Source organism: Phycodurus eques, chromosome 22, assembly GCF_024500275.1.
Source record: "Phycodurus eques isolate BA_2022a chromosome 22, UOR_Pequ_1.1, whole genome shotgun sequence".
Taxonomy (NCBI): Eukaryota; Metazoa; Chordata; class Actinopteri; order Syngnathiformes; family Syngnathidae; genus Phycodurus; species Phycodurus eques.
In genome coordinates, this window is record NC_084546.1 from 6,979,865 (window position 1) to 7,004,680 (window position 24,816).

Sequence of the window (24,816 nt, forward strand, 5' to 3'; positions counted from 1 at the left end):
CTTCTACGTACGTTACTGTGCTCATGAGCCACATCTCAGTCGTACCCATCGAAAAAGTGTGTGATTTAGAGCATAATGACACAGTATTTTCAAGAAATGAAAAACAAAGTAACCCAAAGGTGATTGCAGTGCCTTACTTTATTTTGTGCAGAACCTTCTAAATCCCTGCTTGAACGGGCTCACGAGGATGATGATGATAATAATAAAAATTTCAATGTCACCGCAATCAGCACACATTGTAAGAAAAAGTGCAAACACAAATGTGTGCGTGCGATGACGGACTGTCCTCCCTCGTGCTCGTTCGCACAACTGCAACCGCATTTCAAAAGGCGCACCATCGGGTGACCTTTGGGTCCCGAAATCCCGAAGCGCTGACATCATTCATCATCCGGCTCAGCGCAGGAAACAACTGACCTCCAAGTGCTTTCCTCTACGAGCTGCATAAAACAATATGGACCATGTAATCTTTATGTGTGAAATAGTGTTACTGTTCATTTGCAACTCACCGTGCGTTTGATGAAATATGCATACACTGGATATGAAGGAGCCTACCAGTTCAGAAAACCTTTGATAAGAACACCTTCGTATTGTAATTTAGTTTGTCGTGCATAGTAAGTCAGCCACTTGAGATTATTTGACAGGGGAATAAATATCTCTACCATATATCAAGTTCAATAGCGACTCTCAGGGTTGGTTCGAAACCCCCTTAAGAGCGGAGGCCCGCTGAGGTCAGCCAAGTGCTTTGTGTCACAGTAAGCACACCGTCCGCTTGACGTTATTGTTTTCGCCAGTCAACATTTCATTCCTGGAGGCTGAGGGTTTCATGATGTGGACTAACACTGGCCAAACCTGTCATCGACATATTGCCTCTCAGTGCCTGAGCCCTCCGACGTCGCTGTCATATTCCGCCACAAGAGGTTTATAACCGCGGGGAGTCGGGGTCATATGTTTGACACTAATTCTCTTCTAAATGTGTTATTTTTGGGGCTTAGGTGTAAGTCAACCCATGTTATTGTAGGGGTCTCGAGCTGCCCTTTTAACATTTTGCAAATGAACAAAAGGGCTTTGGGAACATTTTTCACTCATCATTTGTTCCTCATGTCCTGGCTTTTGAATTGATGTTCTTCATTAACTGGGATCATAAAAATGTGACTTTTCAAAATATTTGCAGAGTCAACTTTAGCTTCTCCCATCAAATTACATGGAGCCGTGACTGGTCGGTTTAGGTTTAAAATGGCACGACAGTACAGCGCATGGCGGCATAACCAGCTGCCGATAAGAGGAGAAAAACTTAAAAATGAAATTAATTAAAATTAACTAACTTCATAAAATACTATTTTGTCCCCATGAGTGAGTCACTTACAAACAAGACATACGATTCAAGATGGAATTAGGGCCCGGCTGATTAATCGGCCGATATTAGCCCTTTTCAATTTTTTTTTAAATGTTATTTTTATTTTTTGACATTCATACATTAAAACACAAGACAAAGATAATCACATTCAAACAAAATTCCCCCCCCAAAATGGGCCGATTTTTGCAGATTTCTCTCTCTTTGTTGTACTGGATTGTAAACGGTCAAATCTTCTGCCTGTTTCTTGCTGTAAGCATTAAGAGACTAAAAAACAGAGAAGTTTTATTCATTATGTATTTTTTTAATAGATCGGCTGATTGATCGGTTATCAGAATGTTATTCTGCCAAATATCAGAATTGGCCTGGCCTCAGAAAATCCATATCAGTCGGGTCCTACTTACAACCATGCATATAACATTGGTACCGTCCGGAAGACTGAAAAAACAAGGACGGACGGTCAATGTAAGGAAACAAAACAGCCTCACGATCAAGAAAATAATTTCTCATGGAAATCGGAGATTTTTCTGAGCAATCCATCTCCACGAAAGACAGACTTAGCATTTTGTTTCTTAGAAAGGGTAAACATGACCAAAACTGGGTTGTCCGACTTGTGAGAAACTCAGATGAGGTATTATTTAAAGTGAGTGGGTTATGACTCCACTTCAACAAGGATGAAAATAATATTGTCACAGAGTTATGGGAACTGCGGTGCTATGATGGCAAGCGCTTCATACGCCCATGTGCTGTATAAAATACAAGTTTGACTTATACAAATGAAATGTCACCAGAGGGTGAAAAATCTCGTAACCTTAAAATATGTAGGAAAGAGCCTTGTAAAAACATACACAGAATGTTCTGGGATTCCCAAGGCCATCCCTGATAGAGATTATGAAAACAACAGTCGCAGCCAGTCCAATTCCCGATGCTCCGAAAGGTAGCAACCACCCTGGAAATGTCCTTCTTGTAATTTGACGTCATCTGTACGATCACGCACTGTAAGACATTCTGAGGCCGCCTTGAAGTCTTTTTTGAAATGCTTTCAGGAAATAGTGTATTTTCACACGACAGTATACTCTTAAAAAGCGATCTGAACCATTTGACCATATTTGGAAATTGGAATATTTGCAAAGCGTCAAACTTATAAACCGCACGCCAGTTCACTTCAATTCGATCGGTAGGGCCTCCTCTAATTGCACTGGTGTCCGTTTGCTTGTCTTCCGGAGCAGAACACAGCCAAGTGTGTGTGGTCAGTGGAGGTAGAATAACATGGGCATGGTGGCAAGATTATATTATTTTTTTTGAAGGAAAACTGTGATTTGGTTTGATGGAGAAAAAAAAAAAAAAAAAAAAAAGAAAATCTCCTTAATCCGATTTTAAACACACAGACCGAACCAATCAAATGAATGTATCTGCTGTCAGTGCGCTCACAAGCCTACAAATCAACGTAATGGTCTTTGAATACGTATGAAAGTGTCGCATTCGACATTCTGAGCAAAGTACAGGAAACCCCAAAAGTGAATGATACTCGTGCTGGCATGACTTTTTTTTTTTACACGCGTGCCCTCACTCCGCACATACATTGTGAGACCCGGTGGGTGGTCAGTGGCGCGTCCAGCCGCAGATGTTCACGACGGCCTCACATCTGCAAGTCATCTCTGCGAAAAGCACCTTCTCGTTTCCGTCTTTTCCTCCTCTTCTCGTATCCCCCGATGTGTCTGTGCGCGCACCAGGACGGTCTCGCCCTCCGCCGGCTGCACAGGCCTTCCATTGTCACCTAATTAAACGTGGGCCAGCTTCACTCAACTGCGGCCGATGTCGATAGTAAATGCACCCCCGCCAACCCTTCCCCACCCTCGAACCATCACATATTTTCGCAATGTTTACGGTCGAGGACTTTTGAGACACCTACCCCTGAATACACACCGAAGTGCTTCAGATAGGTTCACATTTTCGTTGAAGGCTCGCTCTCACATTCAATACAGACTTGAAAAAAACCACGAGACGTCTATATGTCAACCCCGCTCTTGTATCCCTGGCCTGAATTCTTGAAACCCCCGCATTATAACATCTGACTTGCAGGCCGGCATGCATACGGACGACTCTGTGTGAAACTGCCTATTTTTGGCAAGAAACTCATGGTTGGCCTCCCCGAGGACCATATTAGGACTTTTATTCTGAAATAGTAAGGAGTTTAAAAAGATGGTATTTCGACGCGCCTTCAAAGCTGATATGCGGAATGTCTGATGTTGAATGAGGCACTAGGCTCCTGGCTTTCTAAAGCGCTTTCGTAATCCACTGAAAGTCTCAACTATGCGAGATGGAGCGGACGAAGGTTTGACCGTGTTCTCACGCGGGGTCAAAGTCTTCGAATGATGATGATTAGTTGCAGCAAATCAAGACAAAATCATGACGTTACAATCATAAACTCGTCACTTTACCTTGGCTGGCATGTTTAGAACTTCAGGGCATTGACAAAATACGGTAGATAAGTTATATACAGGTCTGCAGGACAGTCAGTCCTTCGCCTGCTTTGTTCCACCCCACTGCCACTTTGAGTCATGCAGAGACGAGACATGCGACGCAAGCGATCATTTTCTGACACTGTTTAAATATTAATATAAACCTTCTCAAGGTCTATTTTGATTGAAATTGCTCTCACATCCCGTTAGCTACCACAATGACAAAAGAAATAAATAAAGTGAAATCAACATTATTTCCCCGCAGTACATTTCTTCAATTGATGTGTTATTGTGATTGGTGTTTGCAGTGGTGACAAACGACACTGAATCACAGTCGCGATGTTCCGAGACAGCTCGGAAAACCGCCAAATCTTACAGCCGCGGCATCCAAATTCGAATCGAATCGCTTATTTTTAAATGTCGGAAAACAGCAGCTAAACACTACTTTATACTGCGGCAATAATAGTTGGATGTTAATTGGTTTTGGTGTAACACCTTCAACGATAACATTAACGTGATCCTTCCTTGCGCAAACACACGAGCGCCAGGCTTTCGTCAAGCTTCGGGACACGGTGAACGCCACACGCTGCTCTTGTCCACGATACACAAACTCCCGCTCGCCTTCTGTAGATATTAACACTTGAACACAAAAACCTTTGTCAGACCTTTTTGCACTCTCGTCTGTCAGAGCGCAGCTTTCTAACGCTGAAAAAAAAATCCTTTTCTTGCTTGACAAACATGCAAGGATGTAATTTAAGACTCTTTAACACCCGACTCCGCTTCATCTGGGTGCACAGGGTATATTTGTCTACTTGTAGGTTTATTTTAACAGGCTAGGGGAACGTACAAAATGTATTCGCAAAAGCGTGATAGGTCAGACCTCAGCAGAGGGTTCCAGTTGGCTGAAGTTTGGCGTTTTCACCGTTGCATGTCATTGATCTGCACAGCTTAAGACGTACTTTCTGACAAAGTACAACCGCAATTCCGAAGAACCTGCGCTGCAATGCGAAATCTAAGTGGAAACACGAGGCAGTGATATCGCACTCTGGCACGACGGCATACGACAACCGCAATAAGAACACATTTTTGAAGAATGGGCCAAGGGAACAAAACAATGGCTTCTGCAATCATTCATCATCCAATCATCAACTCTGATCCACGAAAGTCTGCGGACGTTACTGCGACATACTCGACAGCTCCCTATTAGAATTATTTTTCAGGCATAACTTCATACATCCCGAATATTAGGTCTCATGAGATAATACAGGTGTACAGAGGTGTAGTTTTGATGTCTTGATGTCTTTAAGTTGAGTATTTTTGTGACCAAGAAATGTTGGTTTTACTCAGTCGCATTGAGTTATAGTCGGCGCGCTACCAGTATGTCATGCATCTAAAAATGTCACGGCATTAGGGGCCAACATGCACATCTTAGTGGACAAGGTGAATGCTGAAAAATACAAGCCATCCAGATCATGTCCTCTCCGGAGACAATTAAACGATACCACAACACATTCTTAATAAGGTGACTTTAACTTGATGCAGGCCTCTGGGCGGGACATCGCAGGCGTCATTGAGCTCCTCTTTTCTTAAGCCTGGCAAATGCTAAACTCGTCCTAGAATAGGAGATTACAGACTTCAATCCCAGCTCGGCATGTATGCCCATCTCCTTAAATCAGCTTTGCCCTGTTGTAAGACCACCTCGAGTTATTCGAGATGGCGAGTTCTGCCTGTGGCCTTTTATGACTTCCGAGACCTCTGTCAGAAAAATCCGAATGTCCAAAACACCTTTCTAGGAGGCGATTAAATAAGATGAAACAGGAAAAGCCTTCGCATCATTGGCTGACTCGATGCGCTGTATCCGATGAGATAATCAAAGCATAAATCTACTGACGGGCGATCAGTGGACTTGTGTATTGCCCGCGCTCTTCAACCTTTTGTGAGTGGGTGCAGCAGTCAGTTGTACTTTCCCTGTGGGCCTGTATCACGCGTGCAAATTTGGATATTTTTATGTCATGCGTGGAATCTAAACTGACAGCATCCACTGGAAAATAATTCTGAAGCCAAAATTGATTCAAGGCATGTATTTTCACATGGCAATCAAATTTGTGCATCCAACTTTCTTTTTTTTTTTTTTTTTTTTGCAAACCCAACAGGAACTGGTGTTGAAGAAATGGAATACAGTACATGCTCTCACCAGTCTGTGGTAAACCAATATACAGTGTCATGTCTTTGCTCATGGAATATTTCCAAACATTACTTTTTTTTTTTTTTTTAATATATTTTATTAAAAGGAAAAAAAACATATATTGCTTGTGACACCAGTTTCGTGACGAGGGTCATCAGTGTAGACAAAAGAACAACTTTTTTTTGTTTGTTGTTTTAACCATCACTTCATTCACTGACAGCAATTTCTGGATTTAGTTTGTGTAAAGCGTCACAGAATGAACTGTTTGTAAAGGTGGTTTGGCCAATTTTTAATATATCGTATGTGTGCCCAATCAAATCTCAAAACTGTTGCTGAAAGTTTTTACACCTGTTTTGCGTGTGAATGTGTCCCACTTTGCTTTGCAGCCACACTGGTCAAGGCACATAATAAGTCTCAGTGTGAAGCATCTTTGCAGCCCAGCTTGGTCTTGTAGTCTTGACATAAGTCCATTGACATGTATTCTTCTTCTTTTTTTTTTTTTAAAGATTTTTGTTCCTTTGGAAGCAGACTTCTTTCAATAAATAACACAAATATATTCATACATTTATATTTAGATAAACATGTATAAACTACATGCATTTCATATAATTTAAATAATTTATATATACAGTTCCCCTTCACACCCTGACTCAGATGAGTTCTTCCAAAACAGCAACGCTGCACCATGAAATTTGGATTTGGATTTGCAGCATGAAATTCATTGAAATGGACCCAGATTTTCTTCAAGAGATGTGTCATTTTATATCACCACTTCAATGCATATTCCTGTGGTGGAGAGCACTGTGAACTGGAAACGGAACGTAGAATTCTGGGTTGGGCGGGTTTACGTCCTGTGACGTTTCCGGGACAGTGCGCAAACACAAGAAGTATCAATACGTATCCACCTCCAGCCGACTGAATTGCGAACTTGCGTTAGCGCTCGCACGTAAGTCTGTGTCGTCTTACATTGCGAGTTCCAGTTCTTGTCGTCAATGCCCCTGCAGCCTCCCTTGAAAGGCCGTGGGGTCTGACAACGCGTCTCGTAAAAATATTGTTTAATATCCTGCGTCACGCTGGTTTTAATTTTGCCCAAAACGGTGACGGGGGTTCCCCTCGTGTCCACCCCCTGGGTTTTATCAGTCACCCACTGGCTCTCACTGTCGCACACGGAGTATTCCCCGCGATAACTCTTGTGTGCAGTGTAGCGCTTCTTCCGGGTCTTGTTTCCGGATGTTTCGCCCTCTGGTCCCCCGCTTACAAAGTCATCCGCCATATACAGCGGCGGCGGTTGCAGCGGTGCCCGGTCACTCAGCAGCACTCGGGGGGAATTAAAGCGCTTGTGCTGCCTCAGTAGGTCCGAGTTCAACATGGTTATCTGCCCCTCGTCCACACTGGCGTTGCTTTCGCCGCTGCGGCCCGCCTCTCCCCACTGCTCTGCGTCCCCGCGTTCCTCCGGAACCAGGCTAGCACCGTGGAGAGGCGGCAGCGCATCCCGGTGGTCCGTGTCCCTGCTTTTCCCCTGCTGGGTCTGGTTCCCCCTTGTCCTGCCTCTGGTCAGGTCAGCCTGGAGGAGCTGGATGATGAGGGAGTTTAAAGGGTCCGGACTGGGCTGCTGCTGCTGCTGGTGCTGCTGCTGCTGCTGCTGCTGCTGCTGCTGCTGTTGCCCCTGGCGACTGTTTTCCATGTTGGTTGCCTGGATACCATAGAGGTACACGAGGACCATCACATAGAGCAGGATGGACATCACTAGATTCACCTGTAAGATCTGCAAAGACAGACAGACAGAGGAAGTTTGAGACTGCTATCTAATTCTGACGCTGCAGGGGATGAAATTCGCTATACGGGTGGCGGCAATGTTTGTCTTGGCTCGAGAACACATGGGAACTCACATGCTGCTTCATACCACGGCATACCATAAAGCTATAAATACAGCAGCATTTGATTTTGTTGTGCTTCTTGTCAAACTTTATCTTTTGCAAGCTGGGGAAAATTAGTGACACCCAAGGGTCATGACCAGGATCTTGACTATTTCTTGGGATAAAATTTCACATCAACTGACGCAAAATTTGCGCAGTCTTACACGATGTCAGACGGGCAGTGTTTTTTCAATCACACCTGCTTGTTTCTGTTATGAATTAATCGTGGAAGTAAAAACCCCAGGGTAGAATCTTTCCCAGTTCCTCTTTAAAGAAACACTGTTTTTTCCAAAATAAGTTTTCCTGAGAAATAGAATAGTGCTAGCTTGTCGGTAACAGTGCGCATGGTTCAGTTTGCTTTAAGCTATCAGTTAACAGTCAACATCATCTCTATTGGCAAACATGCCAAAACCCAAACAAACAACAAAACAAAAAAAGTAGCGTTGATAGTAAGAGTCAAAACGGTGTCATGACTGTGCAGACTGTCCCACACACACACACACACACACACACACACACACACACACACTCGCACACACACACACACACGTGCGCGCATACATGCCTCATCAGGGATTTGAGGCCACATGAAAAGGAATGCAACTTTTGGACTTCGATGCTGCAAGCTGAAATTACTCTGTCCCCTCCCAGTCCCCCCTTTAATACGACCCTGCACACACACTCACACACACTGTTCCCGGTCAGTCATATTCTATTATATCCTTTCTCCAATGTGTACCATTTCCTTCCAAATAAGATTGGTTGCAGACCAGGCCAAGTGAAGTAAGCCAAGCTCAGTTATTCTGCCTTGCTTCTTTCCCCCGACGACATTTTCCATTCCTCCATTAAGTTCATTGGCCCAGACTCGTCTAATCTTTATGCTTTTCCCTTCACATCACGTGCAAACGCGTGCTTTCTTTGACGATTGGACATACCCTCAAGTTTAATTGTTTTATATTTTAACATGATGTCATGAAATGTTACGTACATTCTTATTTCCTGGACGATGATGTGGTATCGTAATGACATAATGTACATTTATCTTCAAACAGTAATGAGATGTGCAAAGCTTCTGATATGATTGTTTGAGAAATGACAAGCTACTCACCGCATCCTTTAGGCTGATATAACGTCAGTCTTAATCCCGACTGATCCTTTTCAATGTATTTTTGGGCTCGTTTGAACTATTAACAGTGTTGCAGTGAGGTTGTTCTCCTTCCTGTTTTGGTTTGCACTGATGACACTTTTAACTAATAGGTGGAGCTGAAAAGCTCACGGCGCATTCCCATCCTCCTCTGCTGGAGCTGAGGTTAGCGTTCCCACTTGTTCGCATATAGTGCAGAAAGAACCAAACAAATTTCGGTTGGATTAGGGACCAAGTCTGTTTATGACATATCATATTCAAATCAAAACTGTTGCTCATCTTCGTTGATATGATTAATTGCTATTCTGTATAAAGGCAGCTTTGATAACAACTGTGTTTACAACACGCTTGATTTCAGGCAGATTCCGACAAATCTTATTATAGTTTGTCATTTGTTCACGAGTGTGTTTGACATTTGTTTCCCGATAACTCACACCCTAACTATTGGTTATTCCCTGAGATTGTAGCTGATAAAATCTTGCGGTTTATCTCCCACTGAGAAGATACTGTACATACCTTTGACTCCAAAACCTTGCCTGCTGATGTTGTTTTCCATAAAGAGCAAATGCATTGTGTACATACGGTAAATTACTCCAGTGGCAGGTTTGGGCAAGAAGAAGCATCTGAGGCCTCGGGGAGCCGAAAGAGAATTTTTTTTAAAGTGTGTTCAGTGTCAATGTAGCTTACTGCCAGGCCTTTATAGGGAAAAGAAAAATGTTGTGAGTTTTGTGTTTTGTTATGAAGCAGAATAAATACTACGGATACTTGTCTTTGTTAACAACCTGTCTGAGTTTCAAAGCAATGAATAACACATTCGTCGTCCTGGCTGGTCGACAGAGTAGTAGGCGATCTGGGGCTACTATGACAACAACTTAGCTGCTATCATCCGCATTACTCTCAAGCTCTGGTCTTTTCAATGTCAAAATCATTCCATGTCATTGCTTTGTCATCAGCACCACCTCTGAAATGCTGTGCCCAAAGTGTCAAAGTAGGAAATAGCGTGAAGGGTGTTTACAAGAAAACCATCAAGCGCCTGTGAGACTTGCTCAAGGACAATTCATTTTTCATGTGACATTCAGATGGTTTTGCGGTCAAAATAAAATGGAGCGAATCTGGAATGCTGGGTTTCAGGGAGCTTTGTCTTGCACCACCACAATGCTCCATGTGATTTGATTAGATTTTTTTAATTACACTGTCAATTCGTACTGGCTCAATATTCTTCCTGCGTCGTTCTGTTGCCAGTGATCCAGGCCATTGTATCAGTGGTGATTGGTGCAGATGTCTTCCTGAAGGCTAAACGGAGCGGATCCGACAAGCAGATAACGGTCAAATGGCTCAAGTTAGATGACACGCCAAGGTTGTTCAAAGTGCATTGAAGTTATAAAAGAAAAGAAAAAAAATGATATTAAAAAAAGAATAAAAAATAAAAAAGTGCCATTTTATTTTTGAAGGCAATTTATGAAAGCAGCAAAATAAGTATTCTTAATGAATGGCACTCCCTGGAGATGAATGACATGGCAAAAGAATGATACTGCAGTTTGTGGAAAGAACCAGACTTAATCATGTTGAACTACTCATAGCAACAGAACACATTTGTATGACAAACAAAAACATCATCATATCATGATATGAAAATAAAAAGTTCCTTTCAGGTACCCCTACAAAGCTCTGTGGTGAGGTTTTACACCAATGCAAGCTACAAAAAAATATACAGGCAAGGCAGAATTTAGTTGAATGTGTCAGCTCCTTTTTTCATGTTTGTTTGTTTGTTTGTTTGTTTTCCCTCCACCTTTCATTGTCACAAACATGCAATGCAGACGTTTCGGGGCAGGCCAGGGCTTGATGAGGCACTTGTTTAGGTCTCTGCTTGAACTGCACAACCCACCTTTTTGTACTCCAGTGTCAAGCCCTTATCGTCGTTTCACATCAAACTGCGGAGGACGATGTTTTGGGTTTGTTATGGAACCGAAGCGAGAGAGGGAAAAGATCATGTGGAGTGTTTTGTCAACATAATAATCAGAAAGATGGAAGTGGATCTGTGATCTGACTAGATGTTGATATCCCGCGATAGATACATAGACTCTGTTGGGTGTGCAGATGAGTGATGGCATCCTTTGAGTTGTCAAGCGGGCGCCCTCCTTCTTGGGTGTTTCGCTATATTTTATCTGGATCGCTTTGTTCTTTGGTAAAAGATTTATAGATAACGTTTCTTCATGGCATGTAGCACTTGCAAGTCTATGATTGATGGCTTTGACGCGTGATGAAATGGCAATATTATATGCCGAAAAGTCGTAAACATGCAAACTGTAAACGATTTAGATGTTCATTGCAACGGTGCTTAGTGGCTTTCCAATGAAAGATGACTGCTGTGGGAAATCGGGCAAGAGAATAGCATCAGTGTTGCGGTGCTATAACCCTTGAAGCAACGGGTGCTTGAACACGAGCAGTGGCGCAACACCTCGACTGATCACATTGTAAGTAAGCGACAATACTCGTAGGCAGATATTCTTCATCCTCAGTGAATGACAGAAGAATGAACATTTTTGTTTGTTTTTGTTTTTTGAGGGGCTGAAACTGATTAATAGAATGTCCTTTCATTTCTTTGGGGAAAGATGATTTAAGATATGAATGTGACGTAACAAATTCAACTTATTTCTCATTCAGAATGCTGCAGCTCGGGTTCTGACCAGAACAAAGAGGTCAGAGCGTATTACTCCAATTCTAAAGTCTTTACACTGGCTTCCAGTCAGCTTAAGAATAGATTTGAAAGTTCTGCTACTGGTCTATAAATCACTAAACGGTTTAGGTCCTGAATACATGAATGAAATGCTCATGGAATGTAAACGCAGTAGGGCTCTGAGAACGACACACTCAGGTCAAATAGTGGAGCACAGAGTCCAAAGTAAACATGGTGAAGCAGCACTTAGCTATTATGCTGCAGACAAATGCAATAAGTTGCCAACAGAAGTGACGTCAGCCACAAGTGTGCATGTTTTGAAGTCCAGGTTAAAAACTACTTATTTTCCCATGCTTTTTAGAGCATTTCCACTTTTAAATGATATTTCTTGCACTGTATGCTGTTTTAAATGTTTATATGCTGGTTTTTTTTTCTTTGTTTTTAAATGCTTTTAATCATGTCAAGCACATTGAGTTACCTTGTGTATGAAATGTGCTATATAAATAAATTTGCTTTGCTTTGCTTTGCTTTAAAGGCACCGCTGTTTTAATTACTGTATTTACCCAATTTCAAGACTGCTCATCAATTACTTTAGCATGCAAACATCAAATAGCAGAATTTAAAAACTCTGTGATTTATTTATTTATTCATTCATTTATTCATTTTGCAGGTTCTGATCCAGCATTTCTGGTCCAGCATGTGATTTAGTATAAAGCTCTTCTGAGAAACTCTGCTTGGATTACCATCGCCGTTTTGCGCATCCCTCCGGTACAGAGACAAGGTAAGATTGTCTTTGAAACATGTTGAGACAAAATAAGCGCACTATATCTTGGATTTCCTCAGCCGTGTGTGCTGTGTGTGTTTAAAAGAAAATTGAATCATTGAAGCGGTAGGTCGAGTGATTCTTTCTAAATTGTATTCATCAGATCTGCAGTTGTTTCAGAAACTTAATTGCACCCGAGTGTGGTCATCAGCGTCAAGGAATAAAACATATTCAGACTGAAGCTACTTCATATCTCTTCTTAACATTTTAGACCCATTGTACCTGTGTCAGGTCTCTCCTCTCGATGCAAGAACTTCGAATTGAATCTTTTATCTTCATTTGTCATCTCAAAATTCTATTGGCTCACATTCAGCCTTTTCTTATCGTCCCCTTACATGTCAGCCGGGTAACTTGCCAAGTTCCTCGCCTCACCTGCTCTCCAATCTCAACACAGCTTCCTGCTTTGCCACAGCTCAGAGCGGCCGCGCTCTCAAACGCACGACACCATGCGCACCTGCCAATCAGATATGAGTCATAGAAATGATCGGGCCCTTGTCATAGTTGTTTTAAAGAGAAAGTGTGAGACGGATGCATGGATGGACGCTCTGATTGCAAGCCAAATGTAGCTTTGATCTCTTGCCAGCGGGTGTGTGCGTGTGTCGGTGTATGTGTCTGTCCCCGTTAACACAACACGTTAACAGCACAACACAGCCGCATTAAAGTACAACGGAAGTGACCATGGGACTCCCTCCGACAATATCATTCGCCCAGGTTACCTGGGACTCAAATAAGCAAACCACTGTAGAAACCTCCATCCATCCATCCATTTTCTGAGCCGCTTCTCCTCACTAGAGTCGCGGGCGTGCCGGAGCCTATCCCAGCTGTCATCGGGCAGGAGGCGGGGTACACCCTGAACTGGTTGCCAGCCAATCGCAAGGGGCACGTACAAACAAACAACCATTCGCACTCACAGTCACACCTACGGGCAATTTTCGAGTCTCCAATTAATGCATGTTTTTGGGATGCGGGAGGAAACCGGAGTGCCCGGAGAGAACCCACGCAGGCACGGGGAGAACACGCAAACTCCACACAGGCGTGGCCGGGGATTGAACCCGGGTCCTCAGAACTATGAGGCTTACGCTCTCACCAGTCGTCCACTGTGCCGCCCTGTAGAAACTTATTTAAAAAAAAAAAAAAAAAACGTCAACATGTAAATTGTCCGAATTAAGAAAATGTGATGCCCACATATATAGATGGGGCACATTATTCCGGCATGGCAGGGATTCACCCTTCCATTATCCAAGGCAAACCACTTTAATATACTAGTTGTTTGCACTATCTCGGAGCAATGAGTCATATGAGAAACTGCATTTTATTTAGCGGTTGCAGTCCACTCTCATAAAAACACTCTTATCATCTTTGCCGTCAGCACCAAGCGACGGATCATTTCCTGTGAAAGTTCTGGCCTAATTAAATGCTTTACGCTGTTTTTAACACACACACCGACAATCAGGTCTACAAGCACCTGTCTCTCTTTAATTCGACAGTTCAGAAACTGTGTGTGATTTTGCCAAAAAATGGACAACTACCATGCACTGTAATGAAATGTTTCGAATGATCATCCTCTAAACACATCTGTCTGTAACACAAATATTGTTACTATAGCACTTAACCTCCTAACCTCAGCTTTGCTCGGGTTAACTCGTGAGCGTGCGAATAAGGTCAATGCTGCGCTGAACCGATGGTAAGGACAAAGTGATTTAACTTCCGTTTTGGCTGCCAGGCTACAAAGGTAAGGAGCTGTAAACTAATTCGTGATTAATTGTTGCATGCAGCAGGAGGAGAGCAGGAGCGCGAGGGCATGCACTCAGCGACAGACTCATGTTTATTTCAGCCTTCCCGTCGTGATATTACATTAGGCAGAGCTGTGAATTCTAAATTGTTTATTTAAATGCAATAAGAGCGCAAATGGAAATATACGTAGACTTTAAGAGTCTGGATAAAAGACACACTAGAGAAGTAGTTAGCATCACCACACGGACTTCTACCGACTGTCCACAGGCTGATAGGCGTGAACTCTTTTTTTTTAATTTTGTTAACTTTTTGATTGTCGGGCACTACGGTTTGCTTTTCACAATATTTTGTTTTTTTCCGATATTAAGTGGGGGGGGAAATAAAAAAAATCTGCTCGGTTGTTTGAGAGGGACTGTGGTGAGTGTCGCAGTTAACATGGAGACCCCCAGTGATAATGCAGACGGGGCACTTCGTGTCAGAGCTTTAGAGGACAGCGTGCCAAAGCAACAAATCCTCCCCGGGATTTTCACCCGGTGTCGTCTGAGCTCTAATGACTCCAGATGTTTGTGCATTGAAGGGATGTCGCATGGAGAAAAACGTCAACAGTAAGGTCATATCTGCGGCTTTCCTGAGTTTTCATCCTCCTCGTGATCATTCGTCACCACTGGCTAAATTGGGCCTCGAAAAGATTAACAGGAGGGTGGAGAGTTCATCCCGCTTGTATTGGTACAAACAGTGGCGACTGTGGGCTTATGCCAATCAAGCAGACAGAAATTTTGAAAGGCAGAATTTGGCACAGATTATGCAAGTGAGTGTCTTAAAATAGGCTCCATATTTTCCTCCAACCTACACCTCACCTTTTTCAGCCCTGAGGGTGCCAACTCAGGGAAGAGCATAATTCCAATCATAGCAGGGAATTTGACTGACTGTTTTGTGGCCTTAAAGGCAGGTAAGTCATCAAGTCATTACGCCATGACAATACTCGTTTGGCTGGTGATTCGCAAGTATGAGTGGCCTCATCTACGTGACGGGAAGTTGCTGTCAGAGTGCGTTAGTGGTGGCGACAGCTGACTTGAGATTATTAGCAGGCAATTTTTTCAAGTAAATTAGTAAGTAGGTAGAGTAAAATATACCACACTTGAAAGATGTGTGTAAATATATGAAAGTTAAATTTATGGACCTTGTGGGCTATTTTTCTATTGTGAGAGAATAATATACATCAGGATTGATTTACAACACTGGTCATCATTTGGCTTTGCATTGCCTTTTTTTCCCTCCGTGTGCACTATGTTGAGGATTTCACGCATTAATTTTACACTTCAAAATCCCGCATTTACGATTCAGAGCTGGATCGTGTCCGTCCATTGGCTTATGACTAATATGTACGTTCAAAAGCTCCTTTTCCCCATATTGATTTATTTATTTGTACAAGATTGCATGACGCCAACCTAAAAACAGCCCCATTTTAAAACCTTCTCAATTTATTGATACTGTATATAAAGACAATAAAAGTCATGCAATATATCAGTCAAACATACTGAGTAGAAGTCATATTTCCACTTGCTGGTTTTTCTGGTGTTGTTACAACACAAAAGCATAGTTCTGTTCGACTGAGCGCGCAAGTGAAAGGACCCATGATGCAAAACTCGCTTTGGATGTACCATCCAATCCACCACCTGTTTAGTTTAGTGTTTAGTGTTATAGCTCAGGACAAGGGTTCATGGGGCTCGCCTTCCCTTACGTAAGAGACCAAACAGACATAACAGGACCGCTCAGTGCCCACAACATGCAATTTCTACTGTCTGGTGAAAGAATTTGTTCATTCTTGCCAGCTAAGAAACATCTTTTGTTAGCTGGCAAGAATGTTTGTGTTGAATATAAAAAATTAACTATTTTAAGGCTCATGTGAGTGTGTTGAACTGTCAGGACTATTAATCTTGAATCTCCAATTTAGGGATTAATCGGATGATGCTGAATATTTATTACCATTTCCATGACAAGCCTTTTTCCATGACAAGGCCCAATGCCGGCAGCACGGTGTGTGACTGGTTAGCACAGCAGCCTCACGGTTCTGAGGAGCCGGGTTCAAGTCTGGCCCCGCCTGTGCGGAGTTTGCATTTCTCCGGATACTCCGGTTTCCTCCCACATCCCAAAAACATGCGTGGTAGGTTGATTGAAGACTCTAAATTGCCCTTAGGTGCGAATGTGAGTGCGGAGTGAGTGTTTGTTTGTATGTGCCCTGCGATTGGCTGACGACCAGTTCAGGGTGTACCCCGCCTCTCGCCCGAAGTTAGCTGGGATAGGCTCCGGCACGCCCGCGACCCTCGTGAGGAAAATGTTTTGAATGAATGAAAGGCCCAGTGCCTTGTCATTGAAAATGTCTGTACAGCCCTCGAACTGCTCATTTTTAACCATGGCCCATTTGGCTGCCAAGCTTTTATCAAATGATTATTTTTCCTGTCATAAAAAGTCATTGTTGTTGTAGAAATCAGTGTAATTTTAGATAATGATCAAATAAACCAGAAGCAGTGTGTAACTAAGCAACTATAGTTGTACGGTACCTAAAGGGTTGAGCTATATACAGTAGCTTTAGTAATAGAATTAGGTTCATTGTACAAGTGAAATGTTTGCATACTGAATGCTTCCATATTTTCAGTTCTCTAACTGTACTTGCTTCTGTTCAAATGTTTTTTCTTATGTTCAACAGCAAAAAACTTTCACAAACCAAAAGGCCCTCTTGCTAATTCATCTCCCACCACTGTCTCTTCAATTGACAACATCTCCAATCTCACTGAGTGAATAGACCTGTCTGCACTCTCAGGAAGAGATTGTTGGACTCCAAACAAGCTGTGTGGATAAAACAGAGAGAGTACAGTTGATTTAGTATTATTACCAAATCACCCTCGAAGATCAGGCGACGTTAATCCAGCACCAAGCCTAATGGAATCACTAACACAAGAATAGACTAGTAAGGCTCTACAGTGGCTTTGACCTTCCTTCCTCTGTTGTGTGTGCGTTGGTAGTATTTCATAGTCCACAGCCAATGCACGTGTTCATCAGCTGGAGACAGTGCGCAGCACAAGGAGCCGCCAATACATCTTCACGTTCATGACAAAGAGCGTGAATTCAAATGAACTTGTTGCTCGGTTTTTTTTGGGGAGACGACTCCTATTCCGAGCATCCAAACGGGTTTTGGTGGGCATCGAACTAGCCCCCGCCCACTCCTACCCTGTCGACGATGTGCATATTGCTGAGGAAAAACATCCATTGAGGTGTAAAAACTTCGACGAGCACCCTTTTTGACGAGCGGTTTTGGAGGCTGAAAAACTTACGTTAGCACTCACGCAACCCCCGTTGATGATTGGTTTGCAAGGGGCATCACCAACGCGTTCGGTGTTCCCCGGGCAACAACAGACCTTTGCACGCCACTGATGCTGTAGTATTACCTTAAACACAGTTAATGCTCGAGAAACCCTCCAATCTTAGTCGAGTTATTCTTCCACAGCGATGCGAAAGACTCATCACTTAATTCTCGCAAACACTTGATTTTAGTTATTGCTACCAAGGGTGGCGCAGCCAGTGATTATGTTCAGGGGGCAAATACTTTTTCACATAGATAGGTTTGGATGTTATTTCCTTAAAAGAATGAACACATTATTTGCTTGGGTTTTCTTGGTGATACATTAAAATGTAATCTGGAATCCGGAAGGGGGCAAACACTTTTTCACAGTACTTATATTTATTGATGTCACATCCTGCTGCTCTGGAAAGTCCTGAGGCTCCCTAACTCTTGGAACAGCAACAATTTATGACCACAACATATTAAGTTAACTTTGTAGAACACAAAAAAAAACACAAAAGATCAAATTTGGAGAAGTAATTATCAGTTGTTTATTTTGGCTCTTAGATCACAATCAAAAGAGTTGGTAGCAAATCATGTCTCACAGAGTGCACATGATTCACCTAAAAATAAAGAAAACAACAGAAGATAATGGCCAAGTTTCCACTTTAAAAGCAACTCATTATTTGAGCTGCTCTGCCATTGTTTTTCCTCACATTTGCTGTCATCTGCATGTGATCCCTGAATGAGATATTGACTGCTTTGACTCTATACACTGTCGATATCGTATGGTGAAGTCAACTCGTGACTTGATTATTGAGGTTAAACAAAATCAGATGAGGACATTTGAGGCTATCATGTTTTAATTTTATGCAAATTCACGGAAGCACAGTTACAGTGTCTTCTGACTTGAGATTTTGTCACAAAAATACAAATGTAAGACAACTGAGGACTAACTGCCAGCCTTCCCAGTCAACATGGATATTTAACTTCTGAAGCCGTCAATGGCAGTGAATGTGTATTTATACGCTTTATGGACTGTGACCAGAGGTTAAATTTAGCCATTGTAAAGCACGAAGTAACGTCATTTAAATGCATTAACTTTGTCTGTTGGGTTGCAGCAGCAGCAAGTAGGAAACGGCAAAAGGGAGCATTTCTCATCCGCAGTACAAAGCAGCGCCGGCACCATGTCTAATCAGAGCACGACAACACTCCCTGCGATACAAAGCCAAACCCATATGTGGCTTCCCAATGGGATCCCCATGTCAGTTAAAACACAACAGAAAGGTAGTACAAATAATTTAATGTGTCCCTGACATAATGTTATTTGTAAAACAAAAGAAGTTTGATTAGTCACACATGTCCGTCCATTTCTTATCCCACTCTCCACTGGGACAACACTAGTCTGACTTTCACTTTGTTCTCACACTGACTGAAAAAACAGAGATGAGTGGGCAGTTGCACTTTAGGGTGGATCTGCTAGTCAGCACGGACCGAGTAGTATTTATTCCAGGATGCGAACTGCCGCACTGACACTATAACTCTAAATGAAAACCGACCAGAATTGTGGTATGTTCGTCCTCGCTAATGAAACCCAATGAAAGAGCGGTAAACAACTGCACGTAGAAATGCATGCAATCCATGGATGACAACAATGCAATCCATGAGACGTCCACCAATTATTTACGGTACATGTACTATAAAAGTTGTTCACCAGCTCAATTGCACCTCATCTCCAAAATCAGTTTTCTCACAGAAGAGCCCATCAACCAATTTTAAGAAATTCTTTCAGACAGCAGATCTTGCTCACCTTGGTTTGTTTGGCAGTCGGCATCCAATTTGTAGCTAATTGGACGCTCCCTCTGACGTCCAAATCTCTTTCTACCTCTCAAGCCCAGTACCTGGAAATGACGTTCATGTTATGATGGGGTTGGTGAAAGTGCAGCCGTGTGAAAGTAAAGTTTGGTTACAACCTGTAACATTACTTTCATACTTTGTCTAACTGTTTAATTGTTTTGGGCTGACTCATCCCAAATGGTTGTAATTTCATTTTACTCTCACACAACAGTGCATGAATGCACCACACAAGTGTTACAATTTAACAGCAAAACAGCATTATTTAGCATTCCAAACTAGCAAGTCGGATCGAGAGGGAGCTGGGCCCTGACTTCTATAAGAGTCACATTTAGGCTTCAATATTTAGCTTCAGTGTAGAGATTAAAGTTAGGATTAGTTTTATTTTAAGGTTAGGGTTAAAACCAAATGGCAGGACAAGCAAGGATTAGGTGTCTGTGTGTGGGTGTGTGTGTGTGTGTGTGGGTGTTTGTGTTTGTGTGTGCGTGTGCGGTTGACACACTGGGCAGCGAGTTCTACCCGCCGGCCATTGCGACATCTGTCAGCTCAAATATCAAAGCGGCCTCGCACGTCGCCACAGATCACCTACGGGCGTCTCATGTCATCGCAGCACACCGGCACTGTGCTGCCAACCGATTAACCAGGTGCACGCACTTTTAGACACTCGTCACAATCTCACAATTGTGCGCATGGTGTAATCCAACTTTGGCCCAAAGTCAACTGGGATAGGCTGCAGCTGCCTACAAACCCTGGACTGGGTGCACCTTACCTGTTCAGAATGATGAAACGAGAGGTCGTATGTACATAGTAAAGAATTCAGGGTTTTCATTTGCGTGATCACATCTCTGGGCATCATTCCACAGTCGCTCCTGTTATCAGCAAGTCACAGAGTCCACTTTTGAAAGTAGAAAAGAAGCAGATGAATGAAGAGATGAAAAGATGGAGAAGAGGTCGTAAATAGAAAAAAAAACGAGGTGCATACAGATCCAGACAGTGAAAGTCAGGGAGATAAGGTAAATTGTTTCAGACAGAGAAGCAGATTAGCGGGTCAAAATGAACAGAAAGATGAGGGACGAGCGGTCATCTGACTGAATTCCCGGGAATGCAGAACCTCACCTCGGAACCACTTGATTTAGTCAAGATCAATAGAACAGAGAATGCGAACTGTCGGAGTTCATCTTCATTGAACTTGAATTGTATTGATAAGCGCGAGGGCACAAGCGCAAAGCAATAACTCACTCGTGTTTTTTGTGCATCATGTTGTGTGACGGAAGCTGTACGGCATGTGCTTCATGAAACTCCTTGTGTTTTCTTCGCTTGTACGAAGCATAAGAATGTGCAGCATATAAACACCCTGCTCAAAGGATAAACTGTCATGGAGCCAGCGGGGCTCGGAAATTGCGACCACATAAGATGAAAGAGCCCAATGTGATCCGAGCACAACCGCATGTCCATCACTGGGATGCTGACGTCTTCCAACAACTGATTGGCACGGAACTATTGGACTGTGGACTTTTAGACGAGTACGGCATATGGTTCTGACTTGAGCAGTAAATATCATTCTGATTCTGCACATTTTGGGACCAAAACAAGGTCCATAGAGGCATGCTTGAATGGGTTTGGTGTGGAAGAATCCCATCAAGGTGGTTGGTCAAAGAGGAGCCCTATCATTCTGAAGCAACATCAAATATGGACTCGTCAGACCCCATCATTTTGTTTCTGCCATTGATCCAGATTTTTTTTGTCTCAGAGCGACTTTTTCCTGAGAACAAGGAGTTCTCGTTGTACATACGGACTGCACTGAATGTGGACAAAACTTGACAACTTACATGAATTGGGGTTGACTTCGGGGCTATGTGCCTGTCAGTAAGGCTTTTCTAATTGTTCCAACTATGCATTTATAGCACCTCGTGCACTGAGGAACAAACAAGACACTTTCCCAAAGCTTTCACACAAAAGTGGGAATGTACAGGATTGCTCTCATGAAGCAGATAGACTCTTCGTTTAGGTCAACGAAACCCGAACGAAGTTCCGAAGAGCGCAACTCAACACATTTGGCCAGTTTGTCAGTCGGCCTCAATGAAGGTGCCACAGATCAACATTATGTAATTCGAATAGCTTATCCTCCATATGCCCGCTTGTAGCTCTAAAAAAAAATGCAAGAGTGCTTCCAAACAGGGTGTTGTCCATTTAATCTGTTCTCATATTGAACACACTTTTAGGGTACAGGGATAAATGTTTGCTCTTACAACCAAAACGATTCCATTAAGACTCTTGTGAAGATGTGACTCCTCCTTCCAAAGTAAACAGTGCATCATTTAATGGAGATAAAAGTCTATAAAAAATAACCCTTCAGCCATGACGTGATTTTACATGAACTGTTGGCGGTCAGCCTCCCTCATGGATTATTTATTTTCAATGGCCGTATCATCTTCGCTCCTAACATGCACAAATCTGGGTCAAGTACATGACCAAAAAAAAAAAAAAGTTTAACCAACAATAAGTACAATATATTCTTCTGGTCAGTTTATCAAAGTAATGATGAGTCAAACAATATGTCCTTCGGAGGCATTTATCGACTTAATGTTCTTTCTCATTTCACCTGCTACAAAACGGAATGAACACTCTTCAACGGAATTGTTGTAGCTGTCCCCCACTGGCATGCAATAGCCCAACGCCATGGTAGTAAGTTGCCATCAAGCTGCATTGAACAGCCTTTGTAAGGGCCTGTAAAGTAGACAGAGCAGTGGCGCATCGCTTGTCTCCTTCTACACGTCCTCATTCCTCACCCTGCTGTGTGTCTGCATGGCACGGGCGGGAGGGCGTCCAATCCGCCCCCTGCGACAGCTGTTCGGCGGCCTCAGTGCACGCCGACACCCACTGACACACACTCGAGTTGACTGGCAGCAGCGGGGAAAACCTGCAACCAAACTTTCACATTCACACCCGCTTAACTTTGACGCAAACGCCATTTCAGTGAAGTGGCTCCATTATGTTCGTTCACTGTACACTTACGTCACATAAAAGGTAACACACATAATATGCCCACGCTGAGTGAAAAGCAGATTAATTTGGGCATTAATTCGCTTTTACTTTGGAAACATTCTGATTAAGACCCGCACTGATAGCGACGCCCTGGACACTTGGGGAATTCAACCCCAAGCAAAAGCAACCCTTTGGGATAGCAGCCCGTGCACGAACCAACACAGGACAGCATCGTGATATTCACCATACTGTATTCTCTCACTTGCACAAAAACCTACTATATACATAAACCTGCCTTTAAGGCATGGAAACATGCGAAATCAACTACTCGACCTGCACATCGATAGGACTTTGAGGTACTTTAACCCAGACAAATAGGAGTATAATTAAAAAGTTCAATTTGCTCTGTAAATTCAAGTCTGTCATGTATATGCCAAGTTCACGGTGTCATACGTTTGTTAGCGACTATTTTTCAGTTGTGTAATGAACTTTTGTGTAAGTATGCGGAGGAGTAACAAATGTCAATTACAAGAATAGCTGTTGCAGGAGTGGATAGTTAGTCTGTGTTAAAAATAATGGGCTGAATATGTGTCCAATATACTTTAAATTGAAAGTATGCTCCCAGATATTGTTAAATTTGTCTTTGTGTGAAATGAGTATATGAACAACTTGAATAGGCTTCAATTTCTAAAAATACAAGCTGTTCCACTCCCTAGGACACGTCTACACGCCTTCCCACACAGCTCCAGGGGACTCACACAATATTTATGCGCAACTTAAAGAAACCCAACCCTCTACCTGCACAAAGGCATGGTGAACCTCTCCTCCCTGCCGCGTCTCGTTTGTGTTATGCGGCTTTGGATTGGAAGAAACAAGCTTTTAAATACATCACAAAACTTGCGTGTTGTACAAAAGGTAAATATTTACTCTGCAGTCCTTCGGAGCTTTTAAACCCGCCTTTGGTGCCCAGTTCAGTTCATTCAAAGGTTTTCTGAAATGCACTCTGCAGCCACTTCAACACTACCTAACTCTATACTTTTACTTTGTGCGGGCTTTTAGTCATCTGTCACTCTAAAGTTATCAAACGCTCCACAGCGATACGCCAGCAAAAGTTAGTCTTCCTACCGTAATAAAGGTAACCATAGCATCGGCCGGTTAGTATCCAACAGAGTCGACATGAAGGTGTTTTAATTCTTGGACAGAATCCTTTGGCGAAAACTTCTCTCCCACTGAGGAGGGCTGCGAACTGCCTGTGCGCCACACTGGTTCTGGAAGGAAGGAGAGGATCAGGGTGTGCGTAATGCTCTCTCTCACTCTTTCTCTCTCTCTCTCTCTCTCTCTCTCTCTACATAATCTACACAAACTCTCTGATGCAGGACAGATGGCTCTTGGTGCATGTCGCTTCAAAGAGCGTGCACGCACGCGTAGGTTGCGCAGGGAAGTACAGTATGTCCCGAATTGGGACTTCAAATTTGGAAGTGTATTGTTGATCATATTGTGTGCACACACGGGGTTGAACGACTAACTATGTTTTGCAGTCGCCTATAATGTGATGAAAGTTGAGTCGAAGTAGATTAATCGATGATGTCAGTGATATTTTTTCAGCAGAGTTAACGGTGGTCTCCAAACTTTTTTGCGCCACAGTCCAGTTTCATCTAATGACATATTTCGATGGACAGGCATTTTATTTGAGGATAGCTACTTATTTGAGGTCAAATATGTAGCATCCATATGGCCGTATACACTGACGTCTCGACAGCAGCATGCGATAAATGTCTTTTCCCTCTCATAATGGGGAGGCTGCTGATGGATGTTATTGAACATTTTTTGGCACCTACCTGACACATGGAAGTACTCCACAAGGGGCTCAACAAAGTGTTCTTAAAAAAAAAAAAATCCTACTTGAGGGTTAGCGCTATGAAGATTTGAACTCAATGTGTGTGCAAAGTACCCTTGATTGAAATGAATAATTGTTGTGGAGGTGAAAAGCAAGGGCTGAATTTGTGTGCTATGAGCAGTCATGTGGCACTTTGAAGTAACGTTTGTAATGGAAACATGCATTGCATACAAATGCAACAACAAATGTATTTTCTTGTTCGGAAATAGAGGGCCATACTAGCCGTATGTTTTTTTTTTTTCCGGTCCGTGACAAACTATTTGCCAAACATCACGAGGGCTCCCTGTTTCAGTGTCCCTTTTTTCGGAGTCATCACTGGAGCGTGTTGCATTTTTAATGTCCACAATGGCAACGCTTTTTTTTTTTTTTTTTTTTTTTTCTTCATGCGGCCCCTCGGGCTTCCCGCATGACGCCTAGCTGAGTAATTATTTTCCTGGACCAAAGTGAA

General features: G+C 42.8%; 1 protein-coding gene across 1 annotated transcript; it reads right to left on the reverse strand.

Annotated features, from left to right (window-relative positions):
* Positions 1–6,054: 6,054 nt before the first annotated feature.
* ntf3 (neurotrophin 3) lies at positions 6,055–23,729 on the reverse strand. The gene is made up of 3 exons (XM_061668281.1): positions 23,597–23,729; positions 19,443–19,533; positions 6,055–7,763 (listed from the first exon to the last, which is right to left on the reverse strand). Exons 2-3 carry the CDS (start codon positions 19,464–19,466, stop codon positions 6,843–6,845), a joined length of 945 nt encoding a protein of 314 aa, XP_061524265.1. The 5' UTR covers positions 19,467–19,533; positions 23,597–23,729; the 3' UTR covers positions 6,055–6,842.
* Positions 23,730–24,816: the final 1,087 nt, after the last annotated feature.